This window comes from Callorhinus ursinus, unplaced genomic scaffold (assembly GCF_003265705.2).
Source record: "Callorhinus ursinus isolate GAN/ISIS: 27379988/994484 unplaced genomic scaffold, GSC_fseal_2.0 scaffold12, whole genome shotgun sequence".
Taxonomy (NCBI): Eukaryota; Metazoa; Chordata; class Mammalia; order Carnivora; family Otariidae; genus Callorhinus; species Callorhinus ursinus.
This window is the reverse complement of record NW_027397074.1, coordinates 74,164,106-74,183,719: the sequence shown is the minus strand read 5'-3', so window position 1 is coordinate 74,183,719 and position 19,614 is coordinate 74,164,106. Positions and strand designations below refer to the sequence as shown.

Here is a 19,614-nt window from a genome sequence, read left to right as displayed (position 1 = left end):
TTAAAGGGAGAAAGAGGGAATAAAGGGGAGGCAAGTGGGGCTCAACAGAGTAAATGCAAGTAGGCCAGCTGTGTATGCTAGCTGGCAATCACTGAAGTTAGGATTCTACCTTCCAAAAGAGACTGGGAGACAGAGGCCCAAACCTCAGGTATTAGCTGAAACGAAAAGAAAAAAAAAAAAAAAAAGACAGCCTTGAGTTTTCTCAGGCAGGCACTTTAAGGGGTCTGGGTTCATCTTAGGATGTGGCCTTGATCTGTTAGGAACTACAGTAGTGTTTGTTCAAGTTTTTATATGTCAAGGTTGAGGCCTAGTCAAGAACAGGGCTCAGAGGACCCTGGCTACAGTTTGCTCAAGAAGAGAATCTTTGTTACATGTTTCTGATTCTAGTGACATGTGGTTGGTGATGTCATTCATAGAGAAGGGGAAGTGACAACTAGGTTTAAAATCTAAAGGAGACCAAATACCACGTTAAGTTTGAAACGTTTGAATGGCTAAGAAGTTAAATATAAGAATGAATCACAGAAGTCTGAGCTAGAGCTATAAATGTAAATCAAGAGCTGTCATCATGATGTAACTCAAAGATCACACAGGTGGGAGTGGGAGATCAAGAAGACACAGGGACTCTAGGATTTGCCTTACAAATTATTCCTTGAGAATTGTTTCCAGAAATGTATCATCATTAGGTAGATGGGTCTTTTTTGTCAGAAAGTCAAATAAACAGAACATCAATCAAGGTAGCTGTCAAATATTTGATTTTTCTTTTGATTTGAAACCTATCTCCATTTACTACTTCTAAATCATAGCAAAAAAAATTATATTTATTGAACATTATTGTTCATATTTAACATATGTGGCAAACTGAAGAGAAGGGTTAAATAACTTTTGCCTTACAAAATTAGTAAGGGTTGGGTCCTGTATTCAAAACTAAGCAATCTGTTTCCAATGGCTGTGATCTGAACCCCTATACTATATGGCAAGCATATTTAGTAGCTTGGCTTATTTATTTAGTGGGTCATAAATAATAGACTTTTATATACATATAAGAGTTCCAGTAAGTTTTTATTGGCTCATGTTCATGTATGCATGTCTGGGTCATTAGGGTTGGGGCACAATTCACCTGGAGGCTGTGCCCCGAGGTATATTACACCCAAACTCTAGGAGGAGTAGAACTGGTTTCACGAGAATGGCTCCGAAGCTTCAACCCACTGGAAACAAACGAGCAAACAGAAAATTAAAAACAAAAAACAAAACGCAAATTGTTCGGGACAGTTGGGTTTGCTCTACCCTATGGCATCAAGCTGAATTTCTAGTCCTGGACATAATTTGCTCGTCTGAGAGATGAGTAAAAAACTTCCCCCACCACACACTGACATTTTTCCCTCCAAACAGTATACGTAGTTATTACACTGAATTCACATGGTTAAGTACCGAGGAGGTCTTTGACGGCAGGCATTATTTTATTCCATCTTTTTAACTATATCCTCAGTGGCCAGCAGAGTCTAGCATGGAGTAGGAGCCCAAGGGATGCCTGATAGTGGAAGAAGAAAGGGAAGGAACAAAAAAGGGAGGAAAGAGGGAGAGAGGGATGGAAAAAGGTAAAAGAAAGAGGAAAGGAGGGAACGAAAAGAGAAAGGAATTCAAATCGACCATTCCTACTGGACACTTAGGTGAGCAAGATGCCCTCCAAGGTTGTGTTTTTTAAAAGTTTTTCCCACCTGTGTGGCGTGCAAAAACATCCTGGTATTATCTGAAATAGCTTAACCGGGCCTCCACCCCCGGCGCTTGCAGCCCGCGGACTCGCTTCACTGGCCTCTCAGCCCAGCCCACTCCCCGTGGACCCCGTTCTCCAGCCTGCCTAGCCACTGCGCCTGCGCACGTGGAGCGCTCCGCCGCGGTCCGTGAGGGCGGGGTCCCGAGCAGGGCGTTCCGCCCAGGGGAAGAGGAAGAGGAAGTTGGGGGAGGATCCTAACTGGGAGTGAACCGGAAGTGCAAACGCTCTTGCTTCTCTTCGGCCAGGCGGAACCTGCTCTGCTGGGCCCGGTGGCCGCAAAAGAACTTTCTTTCTCCCGCCCCAACGGTCGCCGCGGCCAACTGCCTCGCCCGCCTGGCAGCCGTCCACCGCCTTCTCTTCCCCTCTCCAGCTCCGCGCGGCCCTGTCTCCCTCTCGCCCCGCGGTATCCGCTTGCTGCTACCACCGCCTCCTCGTCTTCTGCCCGGCCGAGCGGCCCGCCCCGCTGCAGTGATGTGCGACAAGGAGTTCATGTGGGCCCTGAAAAACGGAGACTTGGATGAGGTGAAAGACTATGTGGCCAAGGTAAGCGGCGACGAGTGGAGTGCGCGAGAGCACGGAGGTGGGATGCAGATGAGGCTGAGGAAGCTGCTGGGAGCTGGGCTGGCGGGGGTGGGGGGTGGGGAGGAGAGACAGCCTGGATGGAGGCGGCACCAAGGAGAGAAGGGGGTCTAGGAGCGTCTAAACTGAAGGAAGGGTCCGGATAACACGGCCGCGTTCTGTCAGGTAACTGGTTGGTGTGATACAGTCAGGCTCTTCTTCCCTGGGGGAGGGGAGGAGTGGTAACCCTCTCTTAGAGTCACTTCTGAGCACTGGTCATTTGAGTTTGGCCCTCTTCTGTGCCGGAGTTACTTGAATCTTTCTTTGAATGGGGTAGTTCTCCGTCTTAGACCTGCCGGTTGCTGAATGAAGTAACCTAAGTGATTAGAATCAGAGGAACGTTTTCTTGAACTTTGAGCCTTTTGAGAATTTAAAGTATTCGTTGACCGTGAAAAAGAGTACCGAAAATAGCAAAATTTTGAAACTCGGTATCACTTTACTGTGAAGTCTTAACTTTGGGTGTGGCCTTTTTCCTCTCCCACACTGCAACAAGTAAGTATTGGCCTCAAGTGGTAAGGTTGTCAGTCAGCACCTGGCAGTGTTTAAGATACCAGAATAGTTTTCAGACAAGCATGCTGACTTTAGTTATTCCATGTTTATCCTTGATCCCCTCTGAAATACTCAAACGTGTCATAAATAGTATGCAGTGTAGTCACAATATGTTTAGGGGTAAAATCGTGATGAAGAAAGCTAATCCCAAACCTAAACTCAAAATACAAAGTTGAATCTTCATTGCGGTGGGATGGTAAGCTTAAAATCCCAAGCTGACCTGCCTCCCGACCCTAAAACTGTGCCTTTTGTAATTGTGAGAGAACTGACCTGCGATTATAATATGGTAGTGTAAAAACAAATCTTCCAGAACAAAAGTATAACCTTATGACATAACCATGGAGGGCATCTTGCTCACCTTCTAAAAGTGTGAGAACTGGATCTAAATTTTAGTTCTTCAAAGGATATGACTGCTGGCATGCTGTTTTTGCTTCAGCGATCTATGTTAGGAAGCAACTAAGCAGAAGCAGAGTTTCTTAAAACTTGCAGGATTGTGTAATACCATTACGATTTAGACTTTTTGCATGCAGAATATGTGTTTTGTTGTTATTTGCAATGGATACATAGGACACCGTTCGCTGCCTTCTCAGCTAGTGGCAGTCTGAAACCTCACTTAGTGGATGTTTCGATCTAAGATTGAAAGGAAGAAGGGCGCCTGGGTGGCTCAGTCGTTAAGCGTCTGCCTTCGGCTCAGGTCATGATCCCAGGGTCCTGGGATCGAGTCCCGCATCGGGCTCCCTGCTCCTTGGGAGCCTGCTTCTCCCTCTGCCTCTCCTCTCTCTCTGTCTCTCATGAATAAATAAATAAAAAGTTTAAAAAAAAAAAAAAAGAGTGAAAGGAAGAAATTACTGGAACACTTCAATCCATGGTACACTTCCCAGTGGTGGGACACTGCAGTACTCTGGAAGTGAGTGGGCTTTTGTTTTTCTGTTATGGCAGACCTAGGTTATTTGATATACCTGAAATATGAAAAGTTGGTAAGTACTAATGGAGCTTACAGCTACAAAAACCACCACCATTTATGGGGTATCTTCCTGGTACGTTATTTTATATCATCCTTGTGAGTCTTGTGAAGTCCTTTTATTCGTCCCATTTTACAGATAGGAGTACTGAGATGGAGAGTACTTAAAACAAAAATCCAGAGTTACAGAGAGAACAAATAATGAAGCCAGAACTGAACTGCTGACTCCAAAACTTAGGCCCTTTAACTGCTCCATTCAGTCTCTCCCAATATAAACTGTAATTGTGAAAGCATATGATATCAAAATTCTAGTAGGACATTCCCTAATTTTTTTTTTAAGTTTTAAAATCATGTTGTTATGTTCAATTTGATTTGTTCTTTCCCTATTACTACCCTACTGCCTATTCTCATCAAAAGAGACATGCATGAGAGGGAGCCTAAACATTCAAAGAAAAGCAGAAGGAAGTATTAACTGGTTTATTTGAAAAGTTTGACTGTAATGCAGTCCTCTGAACAATGAGCTTTTTCCTTAGTTTTATTGAGTAACTTGAATCTCTTAAAATATCTTTTGTTTTGTTAGTGAGAAATACACAAAAAACCAAAAACCAGCACTCCAGTGTTTACTAAGTTCCCTTATAGTGCTGTTCACACTCTCAAGTGCTTACAACATAGTTTCTTCTGCTCAGCAGCCATCTTCCCTGCTTACTCATTGACTCATCTTTTTCATCCACCAATTTATGAACACTCGTTATGATACTGAGTTTATGTAATGTGCATTTAAGTAAAAGTATGTAAACAAAGTACATAAAGGAACGTTTGGACTCATCTAATTTTCCTTCTAAGCAGCGAGTCTTTAAAATACTCTCCTCGGTACTCCTATGAAGATCTTGCACATTGTTAATATATAAGAATGGACCTGTAGATGAAGTATTTTAGTATTTTCTCTTTTTAAAACTTAACATTTTAAAAAATAAATAATCTGGGGCACCTGGGTGGCTCAGTCGGTTAAGCGTCTGCCTTTGGCTCAAGTCATGCTATCTGGGTCCTGAGATCAAGCCCTGCATCAGGCTCCCGGAGCCTGCTTCTGCCTCTCCCACTCCCCCTGCTTGTGCTTTCTCTCTGTCAAATAAAATCTTAAAAAAAAAAAAAAAACAATAATCTTACTTTTCTACCTGCTTTTGACTTCTATACAGAAATCTGAAATAAGGATAGGCATAAATTACTGGTTTTAGGTGAGTTCTTAATTCTGAAAAATAAGTTGAGTCCCCAGATCTTTGAAAAATGTATGTTTCTAAATGGAAAAAGCAGCATATAAAGAAAATTTTAGGTTAATCCATATTAAATGTTCATCTGTAACATTAAAACAGTATCTGAGACAGTTGGGCTTCTTGACTGATTTAAAGACCACACTTGGTTAGTTCATTCATTTTTGTTGGGCACCTTTCAGGTCCCAAGCACTCTGCTAGGCCTAGCCCGATAGTGAAGAAGTTGGACACAATGCTCAGGAAGCTTAAGCATCTACATCCAGTAGATTTGTATGGGAAAATTTTCATGATTTTAAAGAAGTATGAAAACTGTAACATCTCACTTACATAAAATTCAGCTTGTCTAGTTGGAAAACAAGTGAAAGCCAGAGAGTGAGATCTTCATGAGGCAGTAATAATTGATACTCACAGCCCCATCTTCAATCTGTGTACTTCTGGGTGACATTACCTTTGTCTCATCTTCCATTTCTACCTTTATGTTCATTTCTTCCGTTGGAGTTAATTTTGCTTTCACCTGGGCTCCAGGCTTCCTAATAGACGGCTTTGTTCACATAAAATCCAGATTGAGCCCAGACTGTCTTCTCAGAAACATTTTCATTTTTGTTGCCTCCATTTTGACTAATAACCTCTTGACCCACCTATTTGCCCAAATGGGAAATTGGGGGATTTTCCCCAACTTCTGAGTGTTGTCAAGACTACCCTCTTCTCTCTCAGCCATTCTTTACTCTCCATTATCATCACTACTACTTTCAATTAATTGCTGCGTCTTTGCTGCCTGAACGGTATTTTCCTTGACTATGGTATTCCTCTCTTTCCTAGTCAACTTGCACATCTCTCTGTATTGTGAATTCTGAGCATGTTATCTTTTGCAGCCACCCTCCTACACTGCCCTTAAAATATTTTGTGATTCTCCATTATTAATTTTTCCCCATTATTAATTTTTAAAAGGGCCAACTACTCCTTGGTTTGGAAGACTAGGCCACTATGATCTGGCCCATGCCTGCCTTTCTAAACTCTCCTCTCTCACAAATGCTCTGCTCCAGGCTGTGCCAGGCTGTTTCTTACTTGCATATCTTTACATGTGCTCTTTTTATCCTCCTGGACCAAGTCTGCTCACCTCAGTTGCTAACCCCCAACCTGGTGAGCTCCTGTTTATTCTCTGAGCTTAAATACCACTCCTTCCAGAAAAAAACACTTGACTTCAGATGGTACACTGCTTCTTTTACTCTTTCACTTATCAAATTGCTGTGACTTTGTTTACATGTCTGTCTTTAATTAGGCTCTGAGCCTCTGGAGCTTAGATAGTATATTCTTTTTCATCTTTGTATCTCCAGTACAGTGCCAAGGAATTTCATACATTAAAAGCACATGTTCCAAGAAATTCTTTTTATTCTTGACTTAGCTACAATATACTTCACTGGCTATATAATGAAGATTACCATTAACAGAGTGATTTATATTGCCAGGTACCTAGAAGACACTCTGCAAGATCTGTACCTAAGTTTTCATTTGCTTTTTACCCTTTAGCTGATAGTATTCCCATTTTTAAGATTGAGGAAATTGAAACTTAGAGAAGTTAAGCAACTTAACAAGGTCACAAAGTAAGGAGCACAACGGGGATTTAAACATAGAGCTGTCTGAATCTGCAGCCCATATTTTTTTCACTGTATCAGTCTGCCTCGAAATGGTTATCTGGTTTCTTAGCTCAGAGTAGTTTAGCATCAGCACCTTAAGAAAAAGAAAGGGGCTTGCAAGAAGGAGGCACAACAAGTGATCTCTGGTTATGAATAAAGACTTAGAAAAATGGCTATAATTTTAAAAGTTTTTAACTGTAACAATATAGAAATAGCATAGAGACAACATCTCTTATAAACTTTAAATCTCTTCAGAGAGGCTCTCTTTGCTCATGGTACTCTGTAGAGACTGATTATTTGATAGCTTGTGGAAACTTTTGTATTTATAGTCACACAGTCGTTTTTTTTTTAAGATTTTTTTTTTTTTAAGTAATCTCTACACCCAAAAATGTGGGGCTTGAACCCACAACCCTGATTCAGAGAGTTGCATGCTCCACCGACTCAGCCAGCCAGGTGCCCCTCTAGTCACGCAGTCTTATAATTTATATATTTGAAGACCTTATGCAGTGCAGAAAAAGTTAAATTGTGTCTGTTTGCCTTAAGAAACAAAAGTAAAGTATTGAGATTTCTATTCAGAGTAGTTTCAATTATAGCACTTTTTTTTTTTCAGAAAGTATGTTCTTAAAATTTTATTTGAGCACTGTGATGCCATGTATAAATATAATTTCATTTACTTATCACATCAATCCATGAGCATAGTTAATGTTGTTAAACCACCATTTTAGAGATTAAGAGACTGAAGCAAAGATTAAATAGCTTGCCTAAGGTCATAAAGCTCTTGAGTAGTAAAGCTGAGATTTGAACTCTTGACTTCATAGCTCCTTGGTGTATACTTCAGCATACCATTGACCTTCATTTCTCATGAATGCTATGTAATTCAGGGGGTACTGTTTTATGCAAGTCTTAAAAATAATCAACAGGATGGTAATTATCCATTGAGACTACTTAGAGGTGAACATTTTGGTAGATTTTGAGGATCCAACTCTCCTAGAGGTGAACGTTTGTGAGTTGTATGGATAAATAGTCCCTTATAATCTCCAGCAGGTCTGATCTGTGTACTCTTGTTTACATGTGCTTCTGTTTCACTTGCTGTGAAATACTATACATCAGGTCTCTAACTTCCCTTTCTCTGTGGTTTCCTTTCCCTCTCCAGCCCCCATTCTAATTACATCTGCCTTTGACACTCTGATAGGTTTGAAAAGCACAACTGTGCACCCTTTGAAAGGATAGGATCTCTTGACCCTGAGAAAAGTATAAGCTCTAATCTTTAGAAATTGCAAGACTTATTGGGATCGCTTTTCACTTTCCTAATAAAATAGGCAATTTAAAAGCAGTCCTAATTTAATCTGTCTTTCATTTATTCATTTTAGGCAGTTTCCCTTTTTTTCCATTCCTTTTTTAAATTACCAGTTTCTTTCTTAAAAAGATTTGTCACTGTATTCTGCCCTTTCTGCACCAGGGCTGGTGACTCAGTCAGAAAGCAGATATCTCAGCTTGTATAAATAAATATAGGTGCCTTCAGAAGATATAGAAAGTTTAGTATAGATACACTTTTCTGTCTGTTAGTCTGTTAGTCTTCTTTTTGAATGTAAAAGAAGATCTTTTTTTATATTGGAAGGCTAGTGTTCACTCTGATGTCCATAGGCTATGTATAGTGTTTGGTTTGAAATTGTAAATATTATCCTTACACTAGTGCAGATAGTTAAAAGTGTAATATATTAAAACTGATTTGATTATAAAAATAATGTAAGCTTTTACTATTTAAAAGATAACACTGCATTGAATAAAATAAATTGAAACTAAGTGTCCCATTGCCCATTCCCCCCTGCCCAGGTGGTTTCTTTAAAATATAGGTTGTATTAGGTATTTTTAAGACAGAAAAGCATAAAAAACACAAAAATTTCCCCATAATTCTGTTATCTAGATAATTCCTGTTAACTTTAAAAAGTGAAATTAATTCAGGAACAGATTAAAAAATGCAGCAGCTATCCCTTCCCTGGTCTCTGTGAACAAAGTGAACCATTCTTAACAGTTTCACATAATTTCAAAGAAACACTGGAAATTCACTTACTTGTCTATTTTCCCACTTAAAAACAATCTGTACATACTTCTACACTTTGCTTTTTTAAATTCCTTAATAATTTATCTTAGGTTCCACAGTGAAGTTTATTCATTCCTCCCCCCCTTTTTTTCCAATGGGGCATAGTATTCTGTTTTATGAATATACTGTAATTTATTTAACTAGTATTCTATGATAAATATTTTTTGCAGCTTAATTTTGTAATTAAACAGTGCTATCATGATTACCTTTGTGTATATACCTTGACAGCTTTTGAGGTTGTATCTGTATTACCCTCCTGATGAAGTTTTGTAAACTTAGGCACACATCAGTAAGCACATTGGACTGATTGATTATTCCCTCACAACAGCAGCAGCACTGGGCATCATCACACTTTTTAGTTTTTGCCATTTGAATAATTCAGGTGAAAAATGATATGTTGCTTCAGATTCCATTTTTTAATGAGGAAATCAAACATCAGAACCTTATTAGCATTTGTGTTCTTCCCTCCAAATTTCTTATTCCTATCTTTTGTTCATTTTTCTATTAGGTAGTTGGTCTGTTTTTTACTGATTTGCATGAGCCCTTTATAAATTAAGGAAGTTCATTTTTTCTCATACTTTTTGTAGATTTTTTTCCAGTTTGTCTCTTGACTTCCATCTATTTTGTTGTTGCTCTATAACAGTCTTTACTTTTTATGTGGTAAAATATAGCACTTTTCCCCTTTTGTGACTTGGATATTGTCTCCTATTTACAGAGACAGATTTCTTCTCTGTAAGATTATAGATAAATTTGGTCTTCTAAAACTTTTTCTTTTTTTTTTGGTATTTTAGGCATTTGATCCTTCTGTTATTTACTTTGAAGTTGTTTGTTTTTTTTTTAATAGTTTGTTTCCATACCATTTATTGTGTAATGCTTCTTACTAATCTGAGCTATTATCTTCATAAGCAGAATTCTGTGTTTGGATTTCTTGCTCTGTTTCTATCCATACTAAATTGTTTTTAAATACTGTAGCTTCATAATATATTTTAGCATGACATAGAACCATTTTTCTCTTATATTCTCTTTAGAATTTTTGCAGGAGGTTTCCTTTAAGATTTTTCCCTTTTTTCTATTGTCTCAGGGAAAATATGAACATTTTTTGAACTACCTCACATTTAACCCTTATGTCTCCATAAGCATTATACATTTTTTTCTAGCATGTTGGCATCATGTAATCTGAAGAACATAATGCTTTAGGTTTTAATTCTTTATGAAGTATCTTAGGATCAGAGAATATAGTGCAGTGTGGGAATATTCTGTATCAAAGTATTTGATTGAAACAGTGAAGTTGTGTTTAGGTAATTAAATCACAGCTGAATTGATAATTTTAAAAGAGTTACTCTAGGTACTATAACAAAGGCCACCTTGTAATGAGAAGTAAGACAGGAATTAATTTTTCTGCAGCTGTATCTTTATGGTATTAATAGTTCTGATAGCTTGAATTTTTTTTTTTTTTTTTTTTGGTCCACAGAACACTACTAAGGGTGGAGAGGAGCTGTGATTAAAAGCAATGAAAGAAGAAACAAACATAAGCTTACCTTAGAAAATGAAGGGTCAAAGAGTTATGTTATCTTAAAGTTCTAGAGGCCCATACAATAATTAATATGTATGAAAGTAACCTTGAGCTTCGAGAATAGTTTAGATTTAGATGAAAGAAAAATTCAAAGTAAAAAACTACTTTTTTCTTATTTAAAAAGCCAGAGATGTGTAGGATATATTTTGGAAAGATTTCCATTTGACTATATAAAATAATAAACATTTTGATACTTAGGTCTAAATTCTTGACCTTCTGAAAAATTTAGATATCAGAGAAAGGGGGTTGTAGATAATAAGCACTTTGCCCATAGTATAATAGAAGCCATGTCAGTCTCCTTAGGGAATTTGGAATTTCACTGTTGGGTTAGCCATAGGGTTAATGGCTTTGGATTTAAACCCTCTTGCTCTGGCTCTCCTAACTGATTGGATTGTGTTGATCAAATTAGTTCCCCACTCAGAACCTGGGTTTCCTCAATTGGGGGAAAATGAGGCTATTAATAATACCTACTTGATACATGTCAGCTCTGTCCCATTTTCCCTGGCCTGTGATGAATGTTAGCCAAGAAATGTTAGCCATTGTTACTCATAATAATAACCATAAATTTGTTTAGAAGCAAAACTACTTAAATATCACCCAGTCCACCTGCCTTATTTTGTAGATGAGGAAAAATTAGTTGTTAATGGGCTTGACCCAGATCATACTGCTAATAAGGATTAGGACTTTAATGCAGTTTTCTGGAACCAGAACAGGTGCTTTTTTCCCCCCACCACCAAACTATGGTATTTTATAATAAAGTACTAGTTACTACCTCTGTTGGAATATTCTTTTTTGCCCCTCCCTATCTACGTAGTAAATTTCTGCTTATTTTTAAAGTTCTTGTTCTGCATAGCATTCCCTCTTCGTGCAGTTAACTCCTCATTTATGCCACCGTGGTATCTAACATAGAACTTTTTTACTATGTTTATGCTGTAGTGCAGTTTCTTTAACTGGAGAGCTATGGGCCCCTGATTTGACTGACAAGTCCCTGGACTTGAATTAGAGAAACAGTGGTTTAAGAAACTCAAATCTTGTTCTATGGAAGTCTTGTTCTTGTCTTTAAGTTTTGAATATTCAGAAAGAGTTTTGTGTTAATGACTGGTTGAAAAAAAACAAAGGTGCCTGTGTAGGAGTGGATCATTTGTTACCATTTGGATATTTGAATAGTACCTCTCAAACTTGAGAACTCAGAGATTACCTCCCTGCAAATATTTCACATCTTGATTTAAGATACAGTGTTTATAGTGGGGCTTTTATCTCTTGGGGAGTGGGGCTTCCCAGAATTTGAAGGCCCTTCCTGTGTTTGAGGAGTTCCCTCTTACATAGTATGAATCTTGGTGAAATGCAAGGCCTACCACAACAAAAGCCAAAAAGGACAAATAAATTGTTTTTCCTGTCTGCATGTAGGAAATGGGCCCAAAATTCATAACCCTAATTGGATGCTTTTTTCTGGAGCTGATAAAAAGACGCAGGCACTGTAAAGGATATGGCTGCAGCAATAAAATATGCAGTTTCCAAAAAGAGAAGTGGTGGTATGCCTATTGTGGCATCTTCTGCACCCAGGTGCTTCTTGTGACAGATTTTGGTTTTATTTCTTGTTTTGAAGCCTCCTTCATGTCTGCACATTTACTGAGCTTTGTTCTTCAACCTTCCCAGTAATTCTGAGAGATACTTTGAATATGTTTAATTTCTGTTCCTCATATGAATTGGTTTCTGCTGCTTGTAATTAAGAACCCCATATTAATTTTTACTCGCTTATCCCCCCTTCTTGTGCTGTGAGCTTTTTGAAGATAGAAATTATCTTGTATTTCCAGCATTTATCACATTGTCTCTTACCTGCTTTATTAGTTTGGGTTGAATTGGTATTCTAGGAACTAACCCTTCCTTTGTTGTTTCCAAAGTTGTTTTGCTATATTCCTCTTTGTAACAGATATTCTTAGTGTAAATGATGTTCCTTCATATTTCCTCTCTTGAAAATAGCTCTTAAGTTTTCAAAGTCTTTTAAACTCAGTAAACTTTGTCCAGCTTTTTCACACTATTACAGTAGTTGTGGAATACAATAACAATGACAACAGTTGTTTAGATATAATACCAGCTTTTACTTGTAAAGGTGGCCATCACTTTAGAAGTTCAGTAGAGAATTTTTAAAACCATATAGTCTCAATAAAAGTAAAGGTAGTTTTTATGCTTGTTTTCTTGTGAAGAATAAGAATGAATCATCATTGCTTTTTCATTGGCATTAATGAACAAATATTAAAATCCATACTTAATACCACATAAAACAATGTAAAAGCGCATGGACCATCAAACCAATAAAATTGAAAGCTGTCTAGCTGCAAACTAAGTCCTTGGAAAACACCTTTATTATTTGTTATTTTAAAGCCCTCTTTAGCAGAGTAATTATACTTTCACTTTGGATTCCAACAGACCAGGGTTTGATCCCAACCCTACTACTTACTAATCTTGACCAAGTTATTTAATTTATCAACCTCAGCGTTCTCATCTGTAAAGAGGGATTGTGATAATAACCAATTCAGATGTTCTATCTAATTTTTAAAAGAGACAGTGAATGTAAAATTCAACAAAACAGTACCCAACACATTGTAACTGCATAGTGAATGTTTGCTATTTGTGGTGTTTTTATGTGGATCCATTCCTAAGAGGAGTCTTAGGCCAAGGCTGTCTTAGGCTTTGTGAGCCATACAGTCTCTATCAGAGCTCTTCATCTCTGCAGTTACGCAAAAACAGCCATAGATGATATATAAGCAAATAAGCATGTCTGTGTTCCAGTAAAACTTTATTTACAAAAACAGGCAGAAAGCTGGATTTGGCCCATGGGTCAGAGTTTGCTCATCCCTGTATAACACTGAAGTTACAAAAGCTGACTTGTCTGATAAATTAAATTTTATTTCTTTCTCCTTGAGATTTTGAGATCTAAAATAATGAACATGTATGATCAAATAGAAGACTTATTTGGGGGCTCAACATTTCCAAAAATATGATTCAGATATTTTTCTGGTTTAAAGATATTGAAGTCTTCAGACCTGGAAAAGCTACGTGTAGATAAGGGGATGAGAAAGAAAGAGGTTGAATGAAATTCTTTAAAAGAAAAGCAGAGTCTTGGGGCGCCTGGGTGGCATAGTTATTTAAGCATCTGCCTTTGGCTCAGGTCATGATCCCAGGGTCCTGGGATCGAGCCCTATATTGGCTCCCTGCTCAGCGAGGAGCCTGCTTCTCCCTCTCCCTCTGCCACTCCTGCTGCTTGTGCGCTCTCTCTCTCTGTCAAATAAATAAATAAAATCTTAAAAAAAAAAAAAGTATAGTAAATTTGCTCCTTAGGCAAGAGGCCTAGAATTATTCTGAAAAGTAGGAATCATAACTTGTATACATGAAAACAAGAACTAATTTAGATCATTAAACTGAAAGGGAATTCTACAAAATCTTTATGGCTGTCAAAGGTCATCCTTCACCAAAACCGTTCCTAGAATTCTCTCTCCAGTTCCAATGCCAGTCCTAAGACCTTGTTTGATTTCCAGACTATGGGAGTGAAAGAGAAGTCTAGTTACTACAGTTTTCATTGGTTCATTCATAAGTCATTCAGCAGATATCATTTGAGTGCCTATAATACCAGCCACTGTATTCAGTAAGCATAGGAATACAATAATGAATATTTCTAATGATCCATTTTCTTTAGTAGGTTCAGTTAAAAGGATGTACAGGACAAACAATAAATAAGATAGTTGCATGGGTTCTGGACAAATTATTTTCTTATTTAAAACATGACATGAATAAAACTTAGAAAGCAAACATACAAATATGTTAAGGAATCATACAATTTCTGTAGAAATAATAGACTGCTATAAGAACTAAGAAAAAGTTATATTTGGTTACAGTATAGAGGAGAATCAGTGCTATAGAACATCAAATTCAAAATGGAAGCTAATGGGAACAGAATGCCTTCTCTTTGAGGGCTTATTACTCTATGTTAGGTGTGGTCCTACAGAATAAGTTAATATGCATGTAAATATGCATATAATTTAATCTCTGTCTACCCAGGTAGGCTTTATCTTTTTTTTTAGGTAGAGATGAAAATTAAGTAACTTGCTTGAAATCCTACAGCTAGTAAGTGGAAGGATAAGATTTGATCTGACTCATTCCAAAAGAATATTCTTTTCCATCATTTGCACTGAAATTTTTCAGAGCTACAAATGAAATACATACGTGGAAAAAATTGAAGATTATTATAATATGTAAAGCATTGAGATTGAACCAGCAAAAGATAGGGAAGAACATACAAGTTTGAACTGATAAATAGAAATACAAGTTTTCACAAAATTGGAAATAGAGGTCCCCACATTTTATTCAAAATCCGGAAACGTAAATGAGGAGCATAACACATCCTGACTAAAATGATTAACTCTGAAGATTGGTTTTTTTTTTAGTCTGTATGCTTATAGGCAAAATAATAACATGAATTTTAAGAGGTTAAATCGTCTTACCTTTAGATTATTTTCTGTGATAGTACTGGATAATAGTGAAACAAGCAGTTCTGTCAGGAGTAAAGCATATAATATGTTCAAGTTATCACTATTATATGATGGCGATAGAAAAACAATCTTAATATATACACCCCCTTCCCCACTGAATAGATTTCTGCAGAGATCACATTTAAAATTGTAGGGATTGAATTACTCTTTCCCTTCTGTTTGTCTTCTGTCTTGCCCCCTCCTTTCCTTCCCTTTTCCCTCTCCCCTCCTATCATGGGTTTATTTACGGATATAAACTTTAGGAATGTAAACCTTTGGATCCAGACACAAGACATTTCCCAGGCTACATAAGATTTTAGGAATAAATTCCAGCTGTGGAGCCATGAATTAGTTTCCTGAAAATGAAGCTAATTTTTGATCATATGTAGTTTTCCAAATTGAGATACTACCATAATGTTTTGAATGGATTTTTTTAATTTTGGTAGTCTTTCTTCATATAAATGCATGCATTCTGTTAAATTGAAATTTTAATTTTTACCACCAGTAAAAATTCTAATACTTCACTATTTCCATCTGAAAATTTCTAAGTGTGACTGATTGCTTTAAAACCTTCCAAAGAAGAAAAATAAAGTGAGCTTTTAATAAGTAAATCAGCTATATAAAATTCATTTAAGTGACAGAAGTAGTCATCTTGAAAAAAAAAAAAACTTAGGTTAAAAATTCTGTGTAGTGTGTAGATGAGGGAATATACTGTAAGATTTGAGCTCTTAACTTTCATGGGCTTTCATTTAAAAACTTTTTTGTTAGTAAAAAAGGTAGATGCTTACCATTTTTATTAGTTTAAAATACTTATAAACAGTTATGCATTATGTTTGCACTTAAAATTTTTTCTAGTTCATGTTTTGATTCATTAGTTCTGTGTGATACTGGTAAGTAAATTAATGAAAATGAACTATAATTTGAATATATACTTCCAGAACCTTGAGTAGTCCTAAGTTTAGAATCCTGGAGACAGAAAAACATAGTTATTTGCGTAACTATGTTAAGAACACAGAATTTTGTTTTATCTTGTAGTTCTCATTTTTAAACAAGGTATGTGTTTTTTTACTGTGAACAATTTCTTTTTTCAAAAAAATTTTTTGCCAGATTTTCAGGCCTCATTAACCATTGAAATATGTTAAAATTACTACCATTTGTAGTTATTTTTATCAGTGAAAATAACCCACAGTTGGGAACATGTCTGGGGTTGACTGACCCTGGTAGATTTTAGAACGTGATTACTTTGGTCAGGATCAGTGTAGGAAGGATTTTAACTAGTAATAAGAAATTATTCTTCAAAACAATTTAAAATGTTTTCTGTGGATGCATCATTATTGATTAACTAAGTAGGTGCTCATTAAATGAATGCTTATGGGTATTATTCCTGTTCATTACTTTGAAATGAGTTCATATTTATAATATTGAAAGTTTGATGCATTTGGTGTGACAGACCTTTCCTGATAACTTTGTAGAAAATATGTAGAATTAAGAGCAAGTTGATTAAATATTCCTGACTTTCTACCTTTCTTTTGTGCCATCTACCTGTATTATCATCTTTTTTGTTTTCTTTGCTCCTCAGTGGCAAATTATACATTTGAATCCACTGCTATGTAATTTATAACTCTGGTACTTTTTATCCACTAATATCACTAGTGCAATATTATATAATTCTTGGCAAAATTGTATCCTAAGGCAAGGACTTGTAACCTCGAGGGGCAGGGGAGAGAGGACAGAGGGACAGTTGTAGGAAAGGAGAGGCCATAGCATTTATCCAGTTCTCAAAAGGCTCTGTCGTTATCAAAATACTATATACCACAGCCTTAAGGAAATTCTGAACTCTGAGTGGGGAAGGTAATACTTAGCTGTAACTGAATTACTGGGTACATTGACTCAACTATATAGAATTTGTTAAATTTAATAGTTTTACTGCATTCTGCTGACAGGTGTCCAGTATTAACTTACATGCTGTGCTACAAAACGGTCACACATATGCTAATTTAGTCTACTCTGTTAAGTAGCTTTTGAGGACACTGGTTTCTTGTGACAGTACAGTAGAACTCGATTGCAGCAACATGTAGGTGTTCATGTAGGAGATCAAAGGAAGCAAATTGTGTATTTTCACCTGAAGAAAGTCCTAAAAAAGAGTTCTCTGCAAGAGTCAAATAACCATTTCATTTGGAAATATTATAAAGAATGCTATCCCAGTCTGAATGTTTATTATTCAAATGAACCTAATGTGTAGTAGAAACCTGCAGGAAGTACTGGATCTAGTAAATATCCCCCCCCAAACCACACTTTTGAGATGCATATAAAAGGTTTTGCTTTTGAGGTGCCTGGGTGGCTCAGACAGTTAAGCATCTGCCTTCAGCTCAGGACATGATCCCGGGGTCCTGGGCTCAAGCCCCACTTTGGGCTCCCTGCTCAGCAGGAGGTCTGCTTCTCCCTCTCCCTCTGTCCCTCTACCCCCCTGCCCCCCGCTTGTGCTTGCTCACTCGCTCTCTCAAATAAATAAATAAAATCTTTTTTTAAAAAAAGATTTTGCCATTAAAAGGACAGGAAATCTGAAACTATCGAAAGTGTATACGTATTTGTAAATATGGTTTTATTCCATATTAAAACCATTTAGGAGAGTAGATAAGGCAAATATTGAGAAAAGCTGGGGAAATCTGGTGAAAGGAAGATGTAGAAAAATAGAAATACAAAATGAACTAGACTAGGTAAACTGACCTACTCTCTATTTGGATTGTGGATGATGGAGATAGAACACTTCATAATACAAAGCCCCTTGAAATGATTTTTTTTTTTTATTCACCATGGTACCTACCTTTTGTCCCTTATTTGCCTTAAGCTTCCAGAAGCTATACTTAACAGTGCAGTAGTACTAGCAGCCCACCAGAAGAAAAATTACTCTGTGGACCATGTAAGTGATTAAAATGACATTATCCTTAGAATGTAGGTAAAGCAAACCAAAGACCTAATATTTGTCCTGTGTTACAAATAAACATAATGATATTCTAATAGCCACCATGTAATATTAGATTATTTGTGGAATGCTTTGTCTACATTTTCTCATTTAATTCTCATAAACATTTGGTGTAAAAAAGACACCATGAAAGATTGTTTTTACAGGTAAGGTTACTGAGAATTGAAGAAATTTAAGTAATGTGCCCAGGTTAACCAAGCCAGTAAATGGCAGAGCCAAGATTTGTCTCTAGATGTTTGATTCCATAAACCACTCTCATTCCATTACATGAACAGGAGGAGTATTTTTCTGAAAGACTGAGGGGGTAGAGAAATGAGTTTCAATTTTTTTTTTTTTTTTTTTTACGACTTAACACAAACTCGTTGTCAAGAGAGAAACTTTTAGAACCACAGTGACCGTAGTCCAGCTCATGCTGTGCGAATTACAGCTGTTACTTGACCTGATGAACTTGTGTCTTTTTGTTCACTTCCGTACGTTTCTACCATGTAGAATAATGTCTAGCTCTTCGTGGGAGCTTATAAATATTTGTTGAATAAATGGCCAGTGAATGAAAAAAATCTCTAAAACTTGAAGGTCTTATAAAAGATCTAGAGCTGTACATATGATGGTAAGAGTTTATATAGAAAGAGCTTGTAGTTATTCTCTATCCAGAAGATGAAATCAAGATCAGATTAAGGAGTATCAGCTTGAGCTGAAAGTCATTGGCAAGATTTGAGTCTAAATGGCAGGAAAAGAAGAGCATCCAAAATCTGAACAGGAGGGCGCCTGGGTGGCTCAGTCGGTTAAGCGTCTGCCTTCGGCTCAGGTCATGATCCTGGAGTCCCAGGATCGAGTCCTGCATCGGGCTCCCTGCTCAGCGAGGAGCCTGCTTCTCCCTCTAACCCTCCCCCCTCTCATGTACTCTCTCTCTCTCTCATTCTCACTCTCTCAAAAATAAATAAATCTTTAAAAAAAAAAAAAAACAAAATCTGAACAGGAAATAAAATGTTAACAGAGACAGAAACCAGGTGAACCAGTTCCCCTTCATGTTGGCATTAGCAAACTGGCAGAAAAGGGATCTGAATCAGGGTAAGGGGAACTATAATATTGTCTTGGGATTTAACTCTTGTCACCCAGTGCATTAGGGTTCTTCAGTGCTTTTAACGAGTTTCTAAAGTGTAATACAAAAGATGAGATCAAAAAAAAAAAAAAATAGATGCCAGGCCACTTTGAGTTAGTCATGTAAAAAATTATTAATTTAAATCATTATAAGACTTCTTTACCTTTGATAGAGAACATTGCTCATTATTTCTTTTATAATTTGTTATTTAAGAGGAAACAGTGATTTATTAAACAATACCACCAAAGCCAGGTATTCATTTGCTGGTTTTGCTTAAAATGAAAGGTGAATTCAGCACCTACTTTGGCTCCTAGACTTTGACTCAAAATTTTAAGACTTATTTTTTTAAAATAAGGCTTGGAGATGTTCTGCAGTTAGTCCTAAAAGTGCTGTATGCTGTTAATTCTTGTTTTCATTCCGAATACTCATTTTTATAAGGATATATTTTGAACAGGCTTGTGAATAATTATTCTAAAGGAAATAGTGGACTGTGTGTGTGTGTGTGTGTGTGTGTGTGTGTGTGTGTGTGTGTGT

At 37.0% G+C, this 19,614-nt stretch overlaps 1 protein-coding gene and 1 long non-coding RNA gene across 2 annotated transcripts in view; one reads left to right on the top strand and one right to left on the bottom strand.

Annotated features, from left to right (window-relative positions):
* Positions 1-1,051: 1,051 nt before the first annotated feature.
* LOC141373909 (uncharacterized) lies at positions 1,052-1,870 on the bottom strand. Its single transcript, XR_012380354.1, has 3 exons — positions 1,716-1,870; positions 1,429-1,528; positions 1,052-1,205 (listed from the first exon to the last, which is right to left on the bottom strand). It is a non-coding gene; the product is annotated as an uncharacterized lncRNA (long non-coding RNA).
* Positions 1,871-1,987: 117 nt separating this feature from the next.
* Positions 1,988-19,614, top strand: part of MTPN (myotrophin) — a 56,440-nt gene continuing 38,813 nt past the window's right edge. The window contains exon 1 of the mRNA XM_025854940.2: positions 1,988-2,314. Coding sequence (XP_025710725.1) covers positions 2,243-2,314 — 72 coding nt within the window. The 5' untranslated portion in view covers positions 1,988-2,242. The remainder of the gene's footprint in view (positions 2,315-19,614) is intronic.